Consider the following 24,657-nt stretch of genomic DNA (forward strand, 5'->3'; position numbering starts at 1 on the left):
GAAGGCCGCAACCACTGTCGGAAGTCTGGCGGTGCAGACAACCCCTCCAGCCTTCCGAGGGGAGAGTTGTGGTATGCGGCAGCTCTGGACCATGCAGAAACCAGGACATTATAGTGATGCTACGCACCTAGCTAAATCCTGTTATTCTACAATTATAAGGCCACCTGAAAATATGTCAGATAACGGTACTGGTTTCATCTCTCAGTTGTCCTGCAAATGGAGGGAGGGGGTGTTACCCCTCCCTCTCCCATCTTAAGCACCGGAACCTTCCCCTTCCACCACCAAGTTATCAGCACCACCTCAACCCTGAGGATAAAGGATCTAAACCTGCCCTCACCTGATAGAATCACCCCCACACAGACTGTTGTTGTCACAAGTAATCATCAAACCTTCCCTCTTTAGTACCCAGACCTACCACTCAACCCCTCTATGCTTATCTACCTATTGTGCTGCTCCATGGGCTATCCTGCCTGCCCCAGACAGGGATAGCCATCTACCTAACCATTGCAATTATCTATGTTTTACTGTATGATTTATCTTTAACTATCTTTATTCCTAATCCATATGTATTTATATTATGGTTAACTGTATTCTTAATCCCCCCCACCCTTTCCAGGGATGGGGAATCATGATTGCCCAAACTGACTATTGTATATGTATTATAATGCTTTTATGTTATGATCATTTATTCCTATCCATGTAGTTATTGTTTGTTGTATATAGCTTCAGTATCCTTTACACCTTCAATAAAGTGACAACTGAAATAGATGTTGATTCTTGTCTAGTGAATGCTAGAGAAGCATAGCTTCTCTATAGTAAGGTGTCCACGTCTGTTCACACTGCCGTAGTCTTTATTCGAACTCTGGTGTCTGCCATTTACCCTAGGCGGATACCACAACTTCTCCCTATACAGACACATCTGAAATTCTTTATAGTGCCAATAAAAATGACGTCACACAATACAAATTACCAATGACCAGCTAAAACACAGACTGAATTACCAATGAAAGGCTAGCACGAACTTTAGTTGACCAATAGTAGGCCAGTTTGATGTCATTTCTTAAAGGCACTATAAAAAGCTATGACACAGCTAGATTATCCTACATACACACATACAGGTTTTTTAGAAGCCACGCATTTGAAAAGATTAGTCAAACATGTAAATGCAACAACTTATATGGGATTTGGTTTTATGGGTCATTCACTCATACTCTTTCTTTCCTTGTAGACCAATATATGAGAACTATATTAGCAACTTTAATTAACGACAAAAATTCCACGTGTCACAATTACAGTCAACGCAGTTTATCACTTGTCAATTTGTGTAAATTAGTTTCTACAATGTTTATAAATTACAGTTTAATGTTCCCTTTTTTAACATTATTAGCTTGTTATTGTTGCTCTATTTATGTACACAGCTTGTTCTTGTTTAACTTTATTATTATACTGACCTAAATAATCTACTCTACACTCTGAATACGGAGGACAGTTCCTGGACAAAATCTCTTTTCAAAACAGGTATAAGACTAGGGGTATGTCTTTTTCTGTTGGGTTAACCTCAATGGGAGCATACCAATTACAATATAAGTTTTTTTTTAAATACACCTTTCTTAATTATTGGGCAAAAGACAATCAACCCTTCATTGCATGGCATTTGTCCGAAGTTCCTGAAGGTATACAGTAATGAGTTAAGGTTATTTATAGATTATGAGCCAAGGCATTCCATCTGTAATCACTATAAATTGAATGCAATTTACATAGCGGTAGAAGGGTCCATTTTTAATATCTTTAGTTATTGTTATTGACATTACAACAGCAGTATAAGGAGAATGTAGTTCGAGGCAGGGATCTAAAGGGATAAGACAACGGCCGATAAATTAATGTACATTCCCAACAATTAAACAACAAATCACCCCATTACAATTATGGTTGAATCGTTTGGAACATAATTTAATGAACCAACCAATCAAAATTCATTAAAGTGCCCAAAATTGTTAAGCCAATAAATAAGATAATGTTATTATTAAACTTTGGGGACTAGTGTAATAAACAGCTCATTGTCCCCTCTCTCTATAAATTCTCCTCTATCTTTTAACTTAATTCTCTATTGAAAAGAATTCAAGGAATCCTGACGCGAGATAAAATTTCAAAACCATAATTTTCTTTTGTTCTACCCGGGTTTAGATTCTTAAAAAAAGGATGACAACATCCATAAAAGAAAAGCTGTAAAGAGATAGGACAAACGAACATTAACACTTATAGGGTGTCATGACTAAATAAGCAGAATATTAATGCATAAGCCTAAACAAATTTGTTGTCCTAGGAATCTGTTTTCCAAAAATCAGATTATTTAGATAATTATAACACATGAAAAAAAAACAAATATGGACGTACGGTCATCCTCTTAACGATTATAGAGGTACTACACTTTCTAAATCATACCTAACCACTACAGGAATCCCCATGCAAAGTTTGAAATCGATAGGATAATTCTACCATGCCTAAATTAACAAAAAACGCTAACCGTGACGGACGTACGGACGGACCTACCCTAATTTTAAAAAAGCTTCGATTTTCAAAACTGAACAGTTCCACTTCTATTTACTATTTCTGAAAATGCTTACTGAATTTTATTTTAAGATTTTATTTTTAGGAAATGCTTAGAATTGTAAGTAGTGGTTCTGAGTATACAAAATAAAAATAACAAGGATGTGTATATTAGGAGATTGGGGACAATGAGCTGTTTATTACACTAGTACCCAAAGTTTTATTATACCGTTTTCTTATTCGTTAGCTTAACACAATTTGGGGACTTTTAATTTGAATTTTGATTGGTTGGTTTATTAAGTTGAGTGTCCAAACGTTTCATCCACTAATTGTAATCTACAGATAGGGGTAATTTTGTGTATTGACATTGGGGATGTCCATCAATTCATCAGCCATTTTCTTATCCCTTAGATCCCAGATGTGTATATCATTAAAGAGCGTAATAACATCGATAAATAAATCAAGAATTTTAAAAGAAAATCCAATTATATAAAATAAGTTTTTTTTGTCTGAAACTTAAAATTTCACTAACTACTGAACTGATCGAGTTCTTCTTTTTTGAGAAGCTTCACATAGGGCCCAGGGTGGTTTTAGACTATTTCATTTTTAGATTTAAGTTTTTGGATAATTTTAGGCTATTTTTTATGCCCCTTTCTTACTTATCCCTTTGAAAAGAGAGCTCTTAAATGTAGGGGGTAGGGGGTTGGGGTATTCTTTACACTTTAATGGGATTTTGGGAAGCTTTCCTTGTATAATAATGAAGAATTTGTCCAATAATCTTTAATTAAGGCACAACAATCAATATTTCATGTTCACAAATCATTAACTACAAAAATATCATTTTTTTTAGAGGGGGGAAATGCATGCAGGAAGAAAAGGGACATTGGGCTGATTATTGCACTAGTTCCCAACGTTTTATAATAACGTTTTCTGATTTGTTGTCCTAACAACTTTGGGGACTTTTGTTGCATTTGATTGGTTGATTCAGTTATAATCACTAATTGTTATCTAGAGGGGAGTTAATTTTGTGTATCATCATTGGGGATGTACATTTTTTTATCTGCTATTGTCTTATCCCTTTTGTTCCCGGGGGAAAATTAATATTTTATGGGCAATATTATTGCACTTGTTCATTAAGTATGACTGGATTTTTTGTAGAAATCTAAAGGGATAAGACAATGGACGATAAATTGAAGTACTTTCTAAATGATGTAAAACAAAATATCCCCTTATGTAGTGCATAATTAGTGGCTGAAACGTTTGGATCATTAACTTAATAAACCAACCAATCAAAATACAATAAAAGTCCATAAAGTTTTGAAGCCAAGGAATAATAAAATGTTTTTATATAACTTTGGGGACTAGTGTAATAAACAGCCCAATGTCTCCTCCCCCCTGTGTTTATTTGTAAATTAAAGCAACTCTATGATTTTTAGATCAATTGTAATTATTAAATTGTTATGTATTTGACAGAACTTTGGACTGTTAATTGTACTGGTTCCCAAAGTTTTACAAATACACGTTAGCTTATTCTTTGACTTAAAAACATTGGGCATTTTGTTAAAATTATATTAGTTGGTTTTATTGAAATATTGTTGGAGATTTTGTGTAGTATATAGATTTTAAGTTAACTTAAAAACCATGTAGGCTTTAAAAGCTTTAAAAGCTTTTTCTTTAGGGAAAACTGCTGTCTTATTTATTCAGAAAGTCAGCTGATAAAAGCGGCAGAAGTTCTTATAAATGTAAGCCATTGCAAAAATGAGATGAACTGATTTTAGTTTCCGAAAGTGTGCGTAGCTTCCGCGTCCTATCTCAATATTTGCTACTAGCTAAAAAAGCTTCAAACTTCAAAAAAAATCAAAATTTGAAAAATTAAAATTTTTGAATGTATAATGTATAAATCGTTTATACATTAAATCGCTTTTCCATTTGACCGGAGTCGCTGAAAATAGGGTCTGCAATAATTGGGTTATCTGCTGTACACTTTAGGAAACTAGGGCTCGAATAGGAAATTTATTTCAGCTGATCAAAAATGATTGTCCCAATGTCCATTCAAATTAGCACAGTTTTGACTTTCTCAAGTTCTGCAAAAATTACAAACTTAAAACTAATGTTTAAAAAATCTAAAATTAGAGTAAAATTTGGATATTTGCATATAGGGAAGGACGTTAATGTCCAATAGATACAGATCTTTGCCAGTGAAGGAGGGGACTTTGGGCCGTTTATTACATTCGTCCCCAAAGTTTATAATAGCGTTTTCGTATTCGTTGCCTCAACAACTATTTGATTGGTTGGTTCATTAAGTTTTACGACCATTGTCTTATACCTTTAGATCCTTAGATAATTGCATTAATGACAGAAAAAACAAGTACTAAAGAGTAGATTATCTGAAAAATCAGGTAAATTTGCGAATTTAAATGGACATCTAAAAGTGTTGAGTTAATCAACTCTGACATAGCAACTACAAAACTTATACAACGATCTAGAATCCCCCCCCCCCCCCTCCAACTAGGGTGGTGTCATACAAATTTACTTATATATACTATACATTCAGCTTCCCATACGAATTTTATACATATAAGGGAACTAAAGGGATAAGGCAATTGACAGAAAATTTATATACATCCCCAATAATGATAAACAAAATTACTTCTTCCGTAGAATAATTGGACAAAAAAATTGGACACTACTGAACAATCAAAATTCAGTAAAATTATCCATAGTTTTTAGGAGACCATAACATTTTGAGTACCAGTGTAATTAACAACCTAATGTCCCCTTAAATAAATACCTACCCTAATTTTAGGACATTGTAGCAAAAATGTACATTAAAAGAAATTGTTCCTGTAGCCTTTTCTAAACATTCTAACTAAACACTGTACAAGGGCGTCCAAGCTTTTTCATTTAGGGGGGGGGGGGTTAATCTTAAAATAATATAGGCAAGGATGTCCAAGCTTTTCAATTTTTTTTTTGGGGGGGGGGGTTGAAAATCAAACTTCAAAATTCATTTAAGGAAGGGGGTTAATAACCCCTTTACACCCTCCCATCGGACGTCCTTGACACAGTACATTTTTTCTACAATTCCATTTCTTTTTTTTCTATTTGCAATTTTCTCTTTTTTTTCTGCCCCCTATTCAAAATTGTTGGTAGAAAATCCAGGGATCTAAAGGGATAAGACAATGGTTGATAAATTAAGGTACATCTTCAATGATTATACATCAAATGACACCTTCTGCAGATTACAATTAGTGGTTTTGACACAACTTAGTAAACCAAGCAATCAAAATTCAAGTCCCTAAATTTGTATATCCAACGAATGAGAAAACTTCATAATAAAACTTTAAGAACTAGTGTAATAAAAAGCCCAATGTCCCCTTTCTCTATCTTCTTTACGGTTGTGTCCCACTATTGTATATGTATACTTTATTAACGGATAGCTCTGATCATAAATAGTGACCAGTAAATGTAACACAGGCTTCCTGAAAGATACAATTTTAAAAGCTTTTGAATTCTATAATATCATTACCAAAAGGTAATATAAATTTATTTAAAATTGATTTTTAAATGGCTATTACTACGGCGATAAAGAACAGTGTTATAAGCGAAGCATTTAAGTAATTAGCTCTTAACATGATTTTTTTTATGTTTTCATTTTTTGAAATATACTAGCTCTGCTTAAAAAGACTAAAACATACTATATCAAAAAAAAAGAAAATCCCCAGTAACTTATAAACAATCATCAAATTGAGCTAAAAGTGCATCCCCCCCAAAAAAGTGATAACCTTATCCCTGGTAAAAGCTAAGAAGAAGTTGTGTTGAAATTTTGTGCAAAAATTGTATGTTCATTCACTTCAGCTAACTTTTTTTTTACATAGCACAAATCTATCCATACTGTGATATTGTAGATGACAGACTTATTTGAAGAATGGCTACGCTTCCTTTGATAATAATTTTCTTGTATTTCGATTCCTTTCCCCAAAATATATAAAGCTTATGAATTGTAATCCTATTGAACTCATCCTAATTATGTAATTCTGTGGATATCTAAACTTGTATATAAAACCTCTGTGCTATTGGGGATTGAAGCGAAGCTTCTCTACAGTTAAATTTAGTAACGTACGTCCGTCGCTCGTCCTTGTCACGCTAAAAAATCATTATCATTGCAGCAAAACTTCCCTACATCATATACCATTGCATACCGCTCTTTTTATCAATTTGCTATGGTGTAATTTTCGGCTATTCAACACTTTGCTATTTTGATATTTTCGCAGTTTAACATGGAGCCCAAAAAATGAACGAAAATAAAACTGTTGAACCATTTTGATCAGTCCTAGTTTTTCTTTGAAACTTTGTAGCTAAAACGGTGACATGGGGCCTAGTTGTCTGAGAATGTACGCAGGTTTAAAGAGTACAAGGACAAATAATACTGCCTATGATAGTTAAAATAATATTGAGTTTTAAAAATCTCTTAAAAAATAAATGTAGAAAAAATATACTTAAAATTTGAGAAAAAACCCATTTGTAACATATATGTACTGTACAACAGAGGACCTCAAATTTGTTAGTCACCGCTAAACCAGAGGGGGATAGTTAACCTGGAGAAAATTTAATTGCTTTGTTCTTTAAAACATAGTAACAAAATATGTTATTTTATTTTAATTTTAAATCATACTATTGCATAGTGGGACAAAGTCGGATTAAAGACAATTTTAAAAGCCTAATTTAGCTTCATTAAACACTGAAATATTGATATACATCCCCAATGATGATACAAAAAATTACACTTTGTGTAGATTACAATTAGGGTTTACAACGTTTAGTTACTCAACGAAATGAAACATCCAATCAACACTTAATAAAAGTCCTCAAGGTTGTCAAGCCAAAGAATATGAAACGTTATTATAAGATTTTGTAGACTAGTGTAACAAACATCCCTATGTCCTTAATTAAAGTAAAAGAATAGATAGGGTATGGGTTAAATAACTGTATGTTCACAGGGTGGGGACCTCTGCCGACTTTCAAAAGAGCGAAAAACAATTTGTTAGCAGACTATAAAGGTCCCCATCACTAGAACCAGGCAGTTGTCTGGGTTATACAATATACATCTATTGTTATATTAATTAATTTTATGTTTCTACACCCGATCCATATATTACTGGTTTGAAACAGGCAAGGCTTATAGGCAAGAAATTGATATCAAAAATCAGAACTTCTAGATGTGAATATAAAACAGCCAAAATTTAATGTTTTGGTGGATTTTTTAAATCCTGAAATTTAAATGAAATATACGATAGTACCTTTTCAATATGAAAAATTATTTTAATATTGAGGACAAGTATTGAAAATCTAAATTTCTAAATTTAAAAGATTTGCTAATTTCAGAAACACTGAGCCAAAAGGTAAAAATAGAATCAATGATTGGTAACTGCAGCTATTTCATATATTTAGAAATATATAAATAGTTTAATGCAGTAAAATAAACAAATTATTTTTCTTTATATTAAATTAAATATTGAAATAATCACGAAAATTAAATGAATGAGGATTAAGTCAACATAAATTTTTATAGTAATGTCGACTAAAAGGAATTAACTAAAAGTGTTAAACAAAGTTATCATAACGCTGCTTTATGTTATGATATAAAAAAAATTTTACTTACTTTAGCAGGGTATTTTAAATATTTACATATTTTATCGATCTTCCTATATAATACTCTGCTAATATTGGAAGTAAGTGTCCTTGTTTTTACTTGTATTGTAATTGTAATTATATCAAATAAGAGGGGAGTGGACAATGGCAATACTTAAAACCTAAATTATTTACAGAATATTTGGGGGGGGGGGGTGAGATTAGTAACTTTATTATGAAAACTAAAATATTTGATTAAAAGAGATTTTGTCGTGGCTTTGCAGTTTTGTCTTCACTCCCCGAAATGAGAAGCTACTCTGTAAAGGAGAACCATATAGGTTAAGCAATTAGCGAGATCCTTCGGTACAGACAAACACCCTTTTACTTTAGTATAAGGATATCCGTATTGTTTAATTCAAAGAGATTTTTTTCCCTGGCTTTGCAGTTTTGTCTGCACTCCCCGAAATGCGCCAGTTCTATGAGTTTACTCATCTCGCAACCTCGCTGCTTCATGTGGCATAAACTAAAAAAATGGATATATAATTACTTGGATATTGCACCAGATTTTCGTGTACTCTGATAGAGTTATACCCTCAGCTGGCTTTATTGACGATTACCTCTATCAACCAGCTTTACCCTATACCCTCCCCTCCTAATGGATGAACGAACCGACCAATAAACGAGTTCCATATTATCAAGTTAAATTAATAAAAATTTCCCCTGTCAATATGTCCAATAATATTCTATATCCATAAAAAAAACATTACTGATGACAGGTACCCAGTAGACCGAGAATGTACACAATTTTAAATAGTATAAAAGAATCAACCACTATACTACTGCATATTTTCTTTTTATCGATGTTTGATTTAACAATCTCTTTATAATATTTGTAAAACTCTTGAAAAACCCATTTGAAGTACTATATAAAATAAGACCCTGGATAACAATAACAGAAATAAGAAGAATAAAGGAAGGAGTTACATACTAACAGACCGATGTAACTTAAATAGTAGAATGGCCACCCAGATTGTATTAATTAAATTCAACCTCTTTGAGACAAATGGGTTTTCTTACAATCTTTTCCGCGAGCAATAACCCACATTTTCTGTCAGTATAATAACCATAACTCCCCAATTGACCAATAAATTGAGGTACATCCCCAATGATTATACACAAAATTGCCCCTTCTTTAGATTACAAATAGTGGTTAAAACGTTTGAACACTCTACTGAATGAACCAACCAATCAAAATTTAATAAAAGTCCCCAAAATTGTTCAGCCAGCGAATAAGAAAACTTGCTTATAAAACTTTGGGGACTATAGTGTAATATATACATTGTCCACTCCATTCCTGGAGAAACACTATAAGGAGGGAAGGGGGTTTTGTTATGGTTGACTGACAAAATTGTGGATTTGGCCATTCTTTTTATTCTCTTTTAAACCACAAAAAGGTAATAAAAAGAAACATTATGTTTAATTTCACTTTAAGAATTATTTCCCAATTATAAAACTGAATAAAGAAGGAAAAGATTTCTGCAATGAAATTCATTGATACATGATTAAATAGGGAAGCTGTTTATAGTGCCTGTAAAAAAAAGTCATACAAATGACCAATGACAGGCCAATAAACAGACTAAATTACCAATGGCAGGCAAGTATACATTTTAATTGACAAGTGGTAGGCCAGTATAACGTCATTTTTATAGGCACGATAAAAAGCTTTTTAAACAGGACTGATTATATTTCCTTCAACTTTTCCGCAAATAAAAATTATAAATGAGTACCTGGGATATGTGACATTATCATATCCACAAACCGGATCCTGAATAGGCGGGCACTGGTTGCACTGGCAGCGTGGCTCCTCATCCTCCGACAGGACGCACTCCGCCCCCTCTACACACTGGAGGCGGCCACAGGGGTCCAGACGGTGGCACTCACCAGAGTGGATGACCTGCAAGTCAATGCCGAGGCGACAGGCATCCTGAAAATATGAATTATTATTTAGTTGTCGTTGTAATATTAGGATAAAAAATAGAGGGTAAGGGGTTAAATAACTGTATGTCCCCAACCCGAGGTCCCTGTGCCAACTTTCAATTTGGTCTTTAAAAATCAACCAATACCATCGGGAATATTAACAAAGCCAAGTCGTTACAAAAGAGCAGAAAGTAATTTGCTAGTACACGATGAGGTCCCCTACAGAGGGATCTGCAGGCAGTTTCTGGTTATACATCTACGCTTATAGATTTATTTCCTACAGATACAAGAACAGTTTTGTTCATTAGAAGAAAAGCAGCTTGCAATATAAAAGCTAAAGTGAGAGATGGAGTTAAAGGTAGAATTAAATAGAATCGTGTAGAGAGTACCAATATAAAAAAAGACAATCGAATAAAAGGGAGGACAGAAAGACACACATACACGATAAACTGGAAAGGAGTTTCTTACAAATAAACTATTGAAATTATAGAATTTTATAAAAAGAGTAAGACGCTTCAATACAAAGAACTAGGATTGTTTTTTTTTACATACTTAGTTTTAGATTTTCATGAATGCAATCTTCTAGTCCTATGCTGGTTATTGCTATTTTCTACATGGAAAGACCCGCCCCCCTCACCCCCCCCCCCAATTACACTGGTACCCAAAGTTATTTAAATATGATATATTATTTGTTCGCTTAAAAACCTTGGGTACTTATATTTTATAAATTGTGATTGGTTTCTTCCAAATTACTAAACTTTTTTATCAAAGTTTTGATATATAATTATATAATGAATATTTTTGGATATTTACATCAATTTATCATTTATTGTCTTATTCCTTAAGAACCCTGTGTGTAATGGCTGTGCTACTTATAATTGTCTTAACCAGAAATGCACTGCTATACCATGTCATGGGTTTATACTTGAATTAGATGGTTAGAACTTGTGACATGCGTCCTTGCACATTATATTATGCACTTAAAACAACAGGGTCAGGGGGATATACAATATTGCAAAAAAAGGTTTTTATATATTTTATACAGAAAAAAGAAAATGATTATTGCATATTATTTTCACCAGAAAGAATTCAAAAAAAAAGATTTCTTTAAAAATATTGCGAGGATTATTTCTAAATTTCTTTTGGGGATTTTTACAAAATATTTTGAAAGATTTTTATGAATGCCTACTTTGATTTCTTTATATGTTTTCTATCTTTTTACTAAAATTTTTTAAATTTTATATAGTTATATATCTATCTAGTCTCCTTACTTAAAAAAAAATAATAATTTTTAATTTACTTAATTTAAAGTGTTTAATTAAATTAGGGTACCTAATAACATTACTTAAAAATAAAATCAATGGGTTATAAATGCTTTTTAAATCATTTTAAAACATAAAAACATAAATTGCAATATTCAAAGAATTAGAGGACTCTATATTATTTTGTCTATGGACATAACATGTATTTGATTGTGGTTGACATAAGAGGATTTAACACTGGATATGTTATTCTTAATCATTATTAAGGATTTATATTCATTCATTCACATACACGGGGTGTCCACATAATTCTTATTCTTTTTAATTCTTTATTCAGATATACAGGGTGTCTACATTGTTTTTTATTGATTTTATTTATTTTATTTATTTTTATACAGATATACAGGGTGTCCACATTATTCTTATATATTTTATTCATTCAGACATACTGGGTGTCCAGTTTATTGTTACTCATATATAGACATTTTTGATTGTTTAAAAGAACATATACAGGGTGTCCGGTTTGACTTACTCATTATCAAGAACTGTATCTGTTTATTTAACATAAACTGGGTGTCTAGATTATCATTAATTTTTATTACTCAGTCATACACATATTCATTCATAATATAGTTTTTAGATTATAATATAGAGGTGTAAATACGACAAAAAAACCAAAAAATTTCATGGAAAAGTACTTTTAATTTTTGTATCAGGAAATATAAAAACTTAAAGAAAATGTTTAATATGAATATCCCAAAACACAAAAGGTTTGAATAAAGTTCACAATTTAAATATTGTGAAAAGTTATTCAGTATTCATATTTTAAAGATGTAAATTGAATTTGTGTTACATATTTAAAATGTGAAGAGACAGACATTATTCCAACACCTTGCAAATTTTTAACAAAATTTTAACTTGCTTTAATCAATTTAAAACTTTTTTTTCATGAATTAATTAAGTTTTTTAAAAAGAAATATTTATACTATGAATAAAAGGTAAGTTATTAAAAAAAAAAAAGCCAACCAAAAACAGAATATTCAATTATATCCTTATTCCAGAGCAAAATAATTATAATCCTTTTAATAAAGCAAAAGGGTGTCTGTCTGTACAAAAGGATCTCTCTAAATGCAGAACCATTATGGTTATCTTTTAAAGTGTAATTTTTCATAGGTCCTGGGATGGTTTATAGCTATTTAAGAGGAGGATATTAAAACCCACACAAGAGAAATTCTAAAAAATCAAAAAAATTTTAAAAATTGGTAAACAGCTGATCTTAATTTAGATTGAAAATGAAACATTAAACTAGTCCCCAGTATCTATATATTCTTCTCAATGATCTATTTTGAATGATTTGTAAATGAAATAGCCTTTTACCTAATGCATAAATACAATAGAAAGATTCAAAATTGATATTTCAATATAATCTAAATTTTAAATATTTGGAAAGGAAATAAATAAAATAAAACTAACATAAATATATGATGAGAACATTATTTTAGGATAACATGTAGATATATATTTTGTCAGGGATACAGGGAAAGGACAATATGTTTAATATTCAATATTCCTTAATGCTGTTTGAGTGGGGGAATAGATTGATAAATTTACTTTTTTTTATTATGTTGGGGGAAAGATTAAAGTCAATAAACATGCTGTATATCCAACAGTATAATTAGATAAATAGACAAACCTTCTGTAAAAAGGGAGTTTTTTTTGGGTTTCAACCTTATCTATTTTTAATAGTTCCTTTACAAAGATACCAACATCAAATCATACAGAAACATTCTTGAAAAATCTTAGAAAACTATACTTATTTGTACATCTTTAAACAGATTCTTTTAAGATATGGAGTTTAAAAATTCAAAACTAAAAGTAAATCCAAAAGGAGTTGACTCAAAAACATGTTAAGAAAAAGCAAATATTTTAAAATTCCCTTTGTTTCTGAATTTAAAAGTTTAGTGAGCCTTGTCTGTAAAAGTTGTGCAGTGCTATTAGAGGTAAATTCCCCAGGCATTTGTGGCTTACCTTAGTTTACAAAAAACTTAAAACATAGTAAACATAAATAGACATATGTAGTATAGTATAGTAAAACCAAGGTAATATTTAGTAAAATTCAACTTTGGAAGTTAAAATCTAACCTATTTTTTTACTTCTAATACTTTTATACTTTAGCATGAAATCATTGCTAGAAGAAGGTTTTTTGTTGTCATTCAAATTGCAATTCAATCTAAAGTATATAAAGACATAAGAATGAGCATATGGAGTTAAACATAATTTATATTTAAACAAGGATGACAAACATAATAAGATGCAAAAGGCAGAATATCAAAAGATGTCAGAAAACAGAAAAATATAGAGTAAATGCTAATAAAACAAAGAATTAGTCTTTTAAATAATTTCAGAAGTAACATGTACTAAAAAAGATACCTTTCTTTTATCTACAAACAAACAACTAGAACTTAAATTCTAATGTTAAGCTTCTTGTCTTTTCATCTATTGTCCCTAAATTTTCTTAGAAGGAAAGAAATTTACTTTTTATACTACTATCTTCAAAAATTTAGAATGAGAATCAAAGCACCAAAAAAATGTCAATATAAGTGAAAAATAGAAAATATATGCACAAAAATGCCTCAAAAGAATGTGGAATTTAATTTTCATACTGTTATCAACTAAATTATTGAAAAACAGACCTGAAAAAAACAAAGATATATGAATGTCAGTTGACAGCAGCTTGAAATCAGTTTAACCGCCATGGATGTCTTTAAATTTTTTTTAGAATATACAATTATTTAAATACCAACAAGGTTACTTAGAAAAAAAAGAATTAGAGTTCAGAAAACAATATAACCAAAACTTAACAAAAAAACTGTGCATGAATTTAAAATTCAAAATTCAAGCAAAACAGAATGCATATCCTGTAAAACTTAGAAGCAGTATGTTAACATAATATCAAATCGGATATGTTGCAAATAATACAAATGCTAATAGTGTTAAAGGCTAAGATGAGACATATTAGCTGTTATATTCTTTGGCCACATGACAATATCTTAACTACAAACTTATTTCTGCTATGGAATACTAATTTCATTATAATGAAAATGTGACCACTGTTTGTTGATAAAATAACAAAACCCACATTCAGCAGGGTAGGCATTGTTGTATGCTCTGAAAAGAACTAGAGAAGGCATATAACATGTTCTAGTGTTTCAACAAACTTTTTACAACATTATTTATTCATGTTTCACTACACCAACTGGTAATACCCCTTCAAGAACCAAGTGAACAACAACTAACCACCTGACATATCTAATAATTGCACTGAATTTGTTGGAACAAGCTTAGGCTAGGTTAAGTTGTATATAAAATACTGATATAGCTCTCCCTAAATCAGATAGAAATAAGAAAAGTATGGTTAACTTTCACTTTGATTTTCCAATCAAATTAAATGTTCATTGTAATTACACCCTTTAAGATTATACAAATACCTATTTTGGCCCTTTGCTCGTTTTCTCTAGTCCACTATTTTTTCAATAATTTAGCCACTGAAATAGGTGGGTTTAAATCTGACTCACTTACAAAATGAGAGAAATTTTACTCTAACTTTTCTTTTACATCTTCTTATTTTTCTTACTTTTAAATGCAATACAAGTATTGCTCTACCCATGTTAAACTTTCAAGTTGGCATTACATCAACAGAAACTTTTTATAAAAATTCATTGATAAAATATTTTTATGATAAAAAAATGTTCTATAACATGTTTATTACAATGTAATGCCAAACTAAGCATCAGCCAAGTTTGCTACTATAATTCATACTGAATAATCAACATACTTAATTATGATTATATGTCATTGCTATTCTTTTCTGGCTAACAGGATTGATTCAAAATTTAAATTTATGCTTAAAATTTCCTTTTACATACATTTGCTGAGATTTATTTCTAGTGTAAATTAAAAGTATTCAAAATGCAAAGCAATTAGTTTTACAGTCAATTCTAAAAAAGTAATTAAAATCAATTTTGTGATATAACAATTAGTTTCCTTTCTTCTATGTGTACTTTCAGACTAAGGTTTAAAAGCTAGCAAGAATATAAAATTTTTTATAAATTTATTAACAAAGTAAGTAATGATATTAATTTATATATTGTCCTTTTTTTAATTACTTTTCATTTTATCAACCACATGTAGTATTTTTTTTTTGATGAAAAATCTTAAATTAATATTTATATTTTGCATAGATATGAAATCTTAGAAGAAGATTTATATAATATTATTTGGAAAAAATATAAATATATATTTTATATTGGTGTGACAAGATGAAGATATCTGTATCAATCAGGGATACATGGATAGGCCATTGCTTGTAAAATTAAGTATTTTGATCATTTTGTTGATAAGTGCATATTTGATTAAATGTATAGGGAGAAATATGCAATTTAAATGGCTCCAATTCCTTAAATGTTGCTATTTTTATTACTGATATCGAATATTCAATATTTTAGGGGTCTCAAAATTCGGGGACCTACTTAAAAGGTTCATGAAGGATTTAGCAAGTTTTGACTGACTTTGGAAACTAGCGCATAATTGCCGCAGAATTTGCTATGATCCCAGCAGACAAAAAAAATAAAATAAAAATAATTAGCACAATTTCTAGCAGACAAAAAGTTATGTTAAATAAATGGTTCTCATGAATATTTCTTCCCAAAAAAATTTCATGTAAAGAAAATCTACTGTGATATTTGTATAGTATACAATCTAAGAAATTAAATTCTAATTTGTTTAAATTCTTGTTTTCTTGAATTTTGGTGGCAGTTAATAATATTGGAGAAGTGATGATGAAAGTCTAAGGGCGATTTTTCAAATGATTAATTAATGAATATTTACTTCATTGAGATGTACTGGTAACCTTATTTTCAAGTAACTAATATTTTTCTTAGAATATTTTTCTCATTTTTGAGTTTTATAAATTACATAACCATTACTATTTTTTTCAAATTTTCTGGATAATCTGGTTTTCATGGCCTTTCAGCGAAAACTCTTTAATTGAATGAATTGCCCATTGTCTTCTCCCTTCCTCCCTGCATCTATATTCTGATCTATACTCTGAGATAAGAAAGATTATTAGATCAAAGTAGTACCATTAAGCGCACACACGTCCCCCTTTTTATTTTACACAGAATACACACACACACAGATATCAGGGATAAGACAACGGCCGATAAATTGATGATATCACACAAAATTTATCTTCTGTAGAATACAATTAGTGGTTGAACCTTTTGGACACTCAACTTAATGAATCAACCTATCGAAATATAGTTGCTAAGAAACCAAATAAAAAAGTCATTGTAAAACTTTGGGGGACTAGTGTAATAAACAGCTCAATATACTCTTCCTTCCTGCATAGATACATAGACTTACAAAAACAAATACCCAGTTAAACCTAGAAGAATTATGTTGGCAAATAATTTAAGGAGCACTTTAGTAAAGGGGGGTGGTGGAATACCATCTCCCAAAATAGTTATAAACCTGTTCTGAACTTAAACCTTAAGAAGCATTAATGTTAAAAAAACTAAGGCTACAGACAGTAGACATCCTGTCACTTTTAAGGATCAAGAATTAAAACTAAAAACCTAAAACTATCATATAATACAATACTAATATTGTTATTTTGACTAAAAAGTCATGCTGATATAATAATAAGACAACAGTTTAACTGGGAAAACACAAAATATTAAGCTACCCATAGAAATATTAAACTTTCATAGTTTATCTTCATTGGTTGATTCATTAGTTTTCTTTCAAACAAAAGTATGTAAAACATTTTTTTTTTAAATTTGCAGGGATCAAAAGGGATAAGACGATGACTGATAAATTGATGTACATTTCCAATGATCGCACTCAAAATTACCCCTTCTGAAGATTAAAACATTTGAACACTCAAATTGATGAATCAACCAATAAAATTTCTATTTTATTAGAGTACAAGATAATCTTGTGTAAGATCTTAAAAATAGCAAACAAGTAAAGGAAGAAATAATTGATAAACAAAAATTGTTACATCCCTGAATCTTACCTACACCTTAAAGTAACAAATCCAATTTTATCTAAAAGGTGTGCAAAAAAATGCCGACGTTTTTAAAATTCAAATTGCGTGGCTTGTATTAATAGTAGAAAAATGTTATGCATACCGTTAGAACCGCTATAAACTCTATTTTTTTAATATATAAAAATGATTCCTATGCTTCTTATACAGTTAGGAAACTGCGTGGTAAAATGACCCATCTGACCTAAATGCTAAAAGCTCTTGGTTTTGAAAATATACAAATGGTTTCTGTGCTTCAAATAATGTAGGAGCTAGGTGGTAAAATGTCCCAAAATTTACCCACCTAAAAGTCAAGTTTTACAAGTCAGTTGGGACGTTTTACCACGTGACTCACTAACTATACATAGCATAGGAATTATTTTTATATTTCCAAAAACTAAAGTTCATAGTTGTTCTAACAGTATGCATAACATTTTTTCTACTATTAACACAAGCCACGCAATTAAAATTTTTAAAAAAGTCAGCATTTCTTTGCACACCCTTTACATGTCATACTAACACAATATGATTGAAACAAGAATTATTACGTCCATAAGTGACACAGAAAATATTATTCAACAATATTTTTAATAATAAATTAACAACATCGTATTAAACAAACAGTATAGCCAAAAATGAAACGACTAGTAAAGATGGTTGAAATTGTATTGTCAATAAATCACTAAATATGGCATTTTTCATCAAATTTTCAGAAACTTCAAGTTGTAGTCAAAATATTAGTGAAACTTAAACAGGCAGGCTCGAGTTACACAGAAGCTGCTCTTTAAAAACTAAAACAGGATATACATGACAGGAGTACCTAAACGGGGGAAGATAGGCAATAAAGTAGAGGGACTTCTTTTGGATCAAGTCGGGTATACAAAGAAAAAAATTTTTAGTAGCTTACGACAAAACGGCTGGATATTCATTTACATAAGTTCCCAACCCATTAGAACAACACCTAAAAATAACATTAATAACAAGGATCTAATAATGCGCTAGGCGGGAGACGAAGAAAGTCTCTCAAAAATCAACATAAGACGTCAAAAAAATGAGAGATTATCCATCTCCTTTTTTCTTCGTCTACGCTAGGCGTGCAACTTTGGAAAATACAAAATTTAACACATTTGCTTATGATTCCTTTTGCATTATTTCGTCTATGTTGTGACTTTTTAAATGCTTTGCAGCAAACTTAAGCTACAATTCCAGCCGTTTAACTATTAGCAGCTGCCGAAAAAATACTGTTTTTGCATTTTAGACTTGGTGCGGACTTTTTTTTTCTAGGCCAGTGAAAACTTATTCAAATTCACCAAACGTCACAGTAAAAACGTCGAAAAGTTTTGCCTTGCCAGGCGAAAACTTTTGAAACTCACTTCTTTTTTCCCCTGTTATACCTTTATACTGTTATTGTATCAACATGATTATTTATTAGAATAGTATCATCCTAAAGTTTATTATTCTTTCAGTCTGTGTGTGTGTACCGAAAGATCTCACTAACCGCTGCACTGATTTGGTTTTACTTTACAGTGTAACTCATAGGTCCTGGGAAGGTTTATACAATACCCTCCTAAATCTAAAAGTGGAGGATTGAACAACCTCCCCCCCCCCTATCTTCTTCTTTTCATGCATGTGCCCCTAGTGGCCATAGACGTAAATATCAGATTTTCCGATAACATTTTGGCTTTATGAAGCCCAATTGTATTATAGTCAAAATAAACTTCTTAAATTGTATGTCAATACAAGGTGTTTATGTTCAACAGGGTTTCCAAACCTCCCTCGACTTTTGTCAACACCTGTCCCACTTAATTTTCTATTTCTAACCATTGTCATTCCATTCCCCCCCCCGGGCCCCCCCCCCCCCCCCCACCTTTTTTAGCTGCATAAGTTAATCATAATTGCATTTAAAATATTTTCGTAGTAGTGTGGTATCCGCCTAGGGTAAATGGCAGACACCAGAGTTCAAAATGACTACGGCAGTGTGAACAGACGTGGACACCTATACTATAGAGAAGCTACGCTTCTCTAGCAATCACTAAATAATAAACAGCATCTATTCAGTTGTTCCTTTATTGAAGGTCTAAGGATTACTAAAGTTATATACAACAAACAATAGCTACACAGATAGGAATAAATAATCATAAATAAAAGCAATATAATACATATACAATAGTCAGTTTGGGCAATAATGATCCCCCATCCCTGAGAAGGGTGGGGGGGAATTAACAATGCAGCTTAACCATAATAAGGCTGTCAGATTCAATCATTAATTTTAGGCATAGGGAGGGGGTCGGCAGACCCCTTCCCCAGTACTCGGGGGAGGGACTTTGGCCCTTCCCCGAACCCCGGTCAGGGGTGCCATAGGCATGGCTCACGGTTGCCGAATACCACAGTAGCGCAGCTTCGCTATGATTAGAGTCCATCCATCCGTATGTCAAAGTATCAAAAATGACTGATAATTCTTACAATAATTACATATATGCATATTATCATTGGAAATATTACCAACAGCCACTTTGACAGATATTTTATTACATAAGTGTGCGCCCCTTGCATCTTAGGTATCTGTATTTAAAAAGGTCAGAAAAATAGCATAAACCCATACAGAGACCTATGTAAAAACCCCCTAAAAAGGAATCAATCTGTTTATTAATTATTAAAATGTTAAGCTTTTGACGAAAATTTCTTACTACTTTATATAATAGGTTATTTGATTAGATATTCTTCTTAGAGATTTAAGTTTAATTCTTTTCTAAACAAGCCTGTAAAGATTTAAACTGAGTTAAAACTTTGTACACTATTACAATGTATAAATATACTTGAAAAATGTTATTTTTCCCAAAACTTGTTGAAAGAAAACTTTTAAGCTGATATATAATTCAGGAGGACAATTATTTTCTACTTTATTTCCTACTGCTGTAGTAATCAGGGAGGGAGGGGACATTGAGCTGTTTATTACACTTGTCCCCGAATTTTTTTTAACAATGTTTTTTTATGTGTTGTCTTATTAACCTTGGGGACATTTACTTAATTTTGATTGGTTGATTCGTTTAAATAAGTGTCTAAACGTTTCAACCACTAATTGTAATCTGAAGGAGAGGTAATTTTGTGTATCATCCATTGGGGATGTACATCAATTTATCGGCCATTGTCTTATCCCTTTAGATCCCTGTGTAGTAATGCATTTAAAGTAGAATTTGTTCTAGAAAAGAAGTATGCATTAATTCTTTAGGTAAAAGGCATGTTTGACACTCGTCCCATTTAACACGGTAAATTACAGGGATAAGACAATTGCCGATATATTGATGTGCATTCACAATGATAATTCACAAAAATTTTGTAGATTACAATCAGTCGGTGAAATGTTTGGAGACTTAACTTCAAATCAATATTCAAAGTTGTCAAGGCACTGAATAAGAAATTATTACTTTAAAACTTTGGGGACTAGTGTAATAAAGAACCCATTATCCGCTCTCACTCAAATAAACTATGCCTATTAAAAAAGTCCTTATTTTTATTTGCTGCAAATTTTTATATTTTAATATTATATACTTGCTGCAACGATCATAGAGGTCTCTAGGGGCACTAGAATGAAGGGGGATGTTAAGTTTAAATTCAGTTTTTAAAAGAAACATTTGTTTCTAGGCTATTTCTTGTGAAATTTTAATGGTATCCTCCCCTAATTTGTAATAAACCTTCCCTGGTCTATAAGAAGCTTCACTGTACAGGAGAACCATAGCAATTCTTAAGAAACATACACACACACACACACAAATAAATATAGACATCTCGTTTCCTTTAAAATAATGGTTACTTAACATTTATGATTGTTTAACCAATTATTTAAAAGTAAGAAAATCAACATTTTTTTATTTATAAAAAATTCAGAAGGCTTTAAAAAGTCGCCATGTAAGGAACTAGATGGTTCTAAAAATAGTAAATTATTCCCCAGAGTATTCTTATTCGGAAACTTATAGAGAATAAGAAATAAAGTACTTTAATTACTCTTTACTACATTTTTAACATTTGTACTGTTTTTTTTCATTTTGTATTAAGTTTTTTGAAGGAGCTTACAGTGCCTAATAAAAAACGACAATACAATACAAATGACAATTGATATGCCAGTATACATTGTATTTGACTAATGTTAGAATCTATGTTGGTCATTGGTCATTTGTATTGTATGACGTCATTTTAATTAAGCGCTATAAGCTTCTTCATTTTTTTTGTCTAAAGTAGATAGTAAAAGTAAAATTTTAAGAGATTTTTCATAAATATTTTTGCTTGCTCAAAGTGATAATAATTAGAAAGATTTATCTATAAAATTTATTTTTAGCTTAATTAAAAGGTATTTTTTTATTTATTACGTTTAGTCGTGTCTAAACAATAATAAATTACTAACAAATTCTTTTGCTAATTGTAATATTGATTTGTCATTTATTAATATAATCCTAATAATTAATCTATAAATATAGATGTATAACCAGACCTGGATCCCCCTGTTGGGGACCCTTTATTTTGTTTTGTAGCGGCTTTACTGTTTTAATATCTATGATGCTATTGCTGATTTACAAAGACCCAATAGAAAGTCGGCAGGGGGTCCATGGAATGGCGACATACAGTAATTTTACCCCCCCCCCCTTGTTGATTTACTCTAATATCCTATTTTAAAAAATATTATACAGTATGACCCTCGAAAAAGTACTTTTTAGCATCTGCAGCCCATATTTCTCAATAAAATATTAAAAGATGCATATGTACTTGTTCTCTATAAATTTTCACAGCAGAGGATATCAAATTATTTTTTTACATCAATTAACAGCCAAGATTTTTAAAGCCAAAGTTAAAGTGCTTGAGAAACTGGATATTGCTAAATATTTCTTAGTTTTTTATTAGTATATTACTTTTTTTAACCAATTAAAGAAGCGCAAGTTTACAATTGAAACATTTTTTATTGCATTAAAAAATGTTAGTTTTACATATAAAAAATTACTTTTAAAATTTTATATAATGCAGTTTTCTTATAACCATTTAACCACAAACCTTATATTATCCCCTAATTCTTTATGATCTGGAATGAACCCCTCCCCAATTTATGCTTACAACCGAAAGGATTAGCGCTACTTTGACCCATTAAATTCACGCCCTCTCATACAAATTATTTAAAGACACAAAAAATCATGTAAATTGTTAAATGGTAAATAAAAGTTTTAGCTGTATTTTTTTGTTTTTTTAACTTATTTTAATAAAACAAAAAGTGTTTGATTTCTTTTTATGTAAACTTTTAATCTGATACTATATTTTATAGGATTTCCTTGTGTAAGGGTGTTTTTGCAATTTACACTATTCTAAAAATGCCTTTTAGAACAAGTGAAAAAGTGCTTTCAGCATGAAATAAATTTCTTGGATACATCTTTATATAAGTTTTATAAAAAAGTATTGAAAACACGTCATTTCACTTTAAAAAAGCATTTTTCTTGAATAGTTACTTTTTCCTCAGCCACCTTTTCAAAACTTTAGCTCTAAAAATCACAGCTGTTAATTGATGTAAAAAATATTTTTATATCTACTTATGTGGAAATCTATAGAGAACAAGGACATATACATTTTTTAATAATTCATTGAGAAATATGGGCTGCAGAAGCTAAAAAATACTTTTTCGAGGGTCAATCTGTAGATCTATGTAAAAACTTGAAAAAAATGCATGTTTCAAATTTGAGAAAATGTGAGCTCATCATTTCCTTGTCGAACCTGCTAAACCTAGAGTATGTTATTGACATTACATCCCAAAAGCTTATGTTAAATTTTAAATTAATATAGATGCCTATAACTTTCTTAACAAGAGCTGAATCGTAAAGATGTAAATCTAGACCTGTCAATAAAGGTATAAGTATAGTTGTATACCCAGACAACTACCTGGTTCCAATGGTGGAAAATTTTTTCGTATGCTATCAAATTGCTTTCGGCACAGTCGGCACAGGGTCCCCATTCTGTTAACATACTGTTATTTAACCCCTGCTTCCTCTATTATTTTAATTTAATGAACTATCATAGATCTATTTATCCTAAGAAATTATAAAACACTTATAGATGACTTATCATATATGTATGAAAAGAAAAAGATAACTTCCCTTTAGTGTTAAAATTTGTACATGCGCGAACCAATAATATGGACGGATTGTTCCACTTTAGTAATTAGGGATCTATATCTACTATAATAATAACGTATGTTGATGATCATAAAAGCACAAAGTTTACCAGAGGGAAGCATGTGACAGTATCAAAGAAAATGGTTTATTTACTCAGTTTGCACTTCATTCATTTCAGATCATTCATATCAAAATATGCTTTTCCTTAAAAGCGAATCATCTCTATATCTCTATAATCAAGTCCCAAAAATGTAAGTATGTCCTTTAACAGTATCCTACATGTAAGAAGTTTTGCAAAAAATTTAGTTACAATTTAGTTTAGACTTATTTATTAATATCCTGCTTATTCATTCTGACACTTATAAGTTTTAATGTTCGTTTTCCTTCTGTTTCAGATATTCGCTTTTATGGATATTGTAATCATTTTTTTAAACTTCAATATGGGGCTAAAACTGAAACCATCACATTATACACCTTTTAATTAATCTAAAATATCCTTATAATAAAAAGTATATCTGTATGTCTGTTTGTCTGTGTATACTGAATTAAGGATATCGCTAACCACTGAACCGTAATGGTTCTCCTTTACAGATTAGCTTTTAATGGGTCCTGAAAAGGTTCGTTACTATTTTGGGGGATGTTACCAACCCCCATCGAAGATAAAGCTTCCCCCCATTTAAAAAAAAACTACAATTGAAGTTGGGCTGGTAGTGAAGGGGGGGGGGTGGTCGACTACTCTCCAAAGAGACCCTAGAGGTCTCGAGGGGCGGAGCAAACAAAAAAAAACCTACCTTGTTTAAAAAGAAATACATTAAAATATATTTATTTTATTAAAGGAACCCTTTTCACGAAGAAAAGCTGTTTAAAATAATATTAATAAAATGTGACGATACTAAGAAAGTGCATTGTTTAATTCATTGGACTTAAATGTTACCGTATTCCCGGATAAATTATGCATATTTCAGGATATAATAACTATTAAATATACATTAGGGGTCCCACGGATTTT

The 24,657-nt window shown here is 30.9% G+C and overlaps 1 protein-coding gene across 1 annotated transcript in view; it reads right to left on the bottom strand.

Moving 5' to 3' along the window:
- LOC145321684 (uncharacterized) overlaps positions 1-24,657 on the bottom strand; it is a 165,953-nt gene that overhangs the window by 69,748 nt on the left and 71,548 nt on the right. Inside the window, exons 15-17 of the mRNA XM_080163205.1 lie at positions 9,963-10,159; positions 8,608-8,698; positions 1,452-1,491 (exon numbers count right to left, since the gene is read on the bottom strand). Of these exons, the coding sequence (XP_080019331.1) occupies positions 1,452-1,491; positions 8,608-8,698; positions 9,963-10,159 (328 nt within the window). The remainder of the gene's footprint in view (positions 1-1,451; positions 1,492-8,607; positions 8,699-9,962; positions 10,160-24,657) is intronic.

This window comes from Acartia tonsa, chromosome 6 (genome assembly GCF_053477335.1).
Source record: "Acartia tonsa isolate MP-2025a chromosome 6, ASM5347733v1, whole genome shotgun sequence".
Lineage (NCBI taxonomy): Eukaryota > Metazoa > Arthropoda > Copepoda > Calanoida > Acartiidae > Acartia > Acartia tonsa.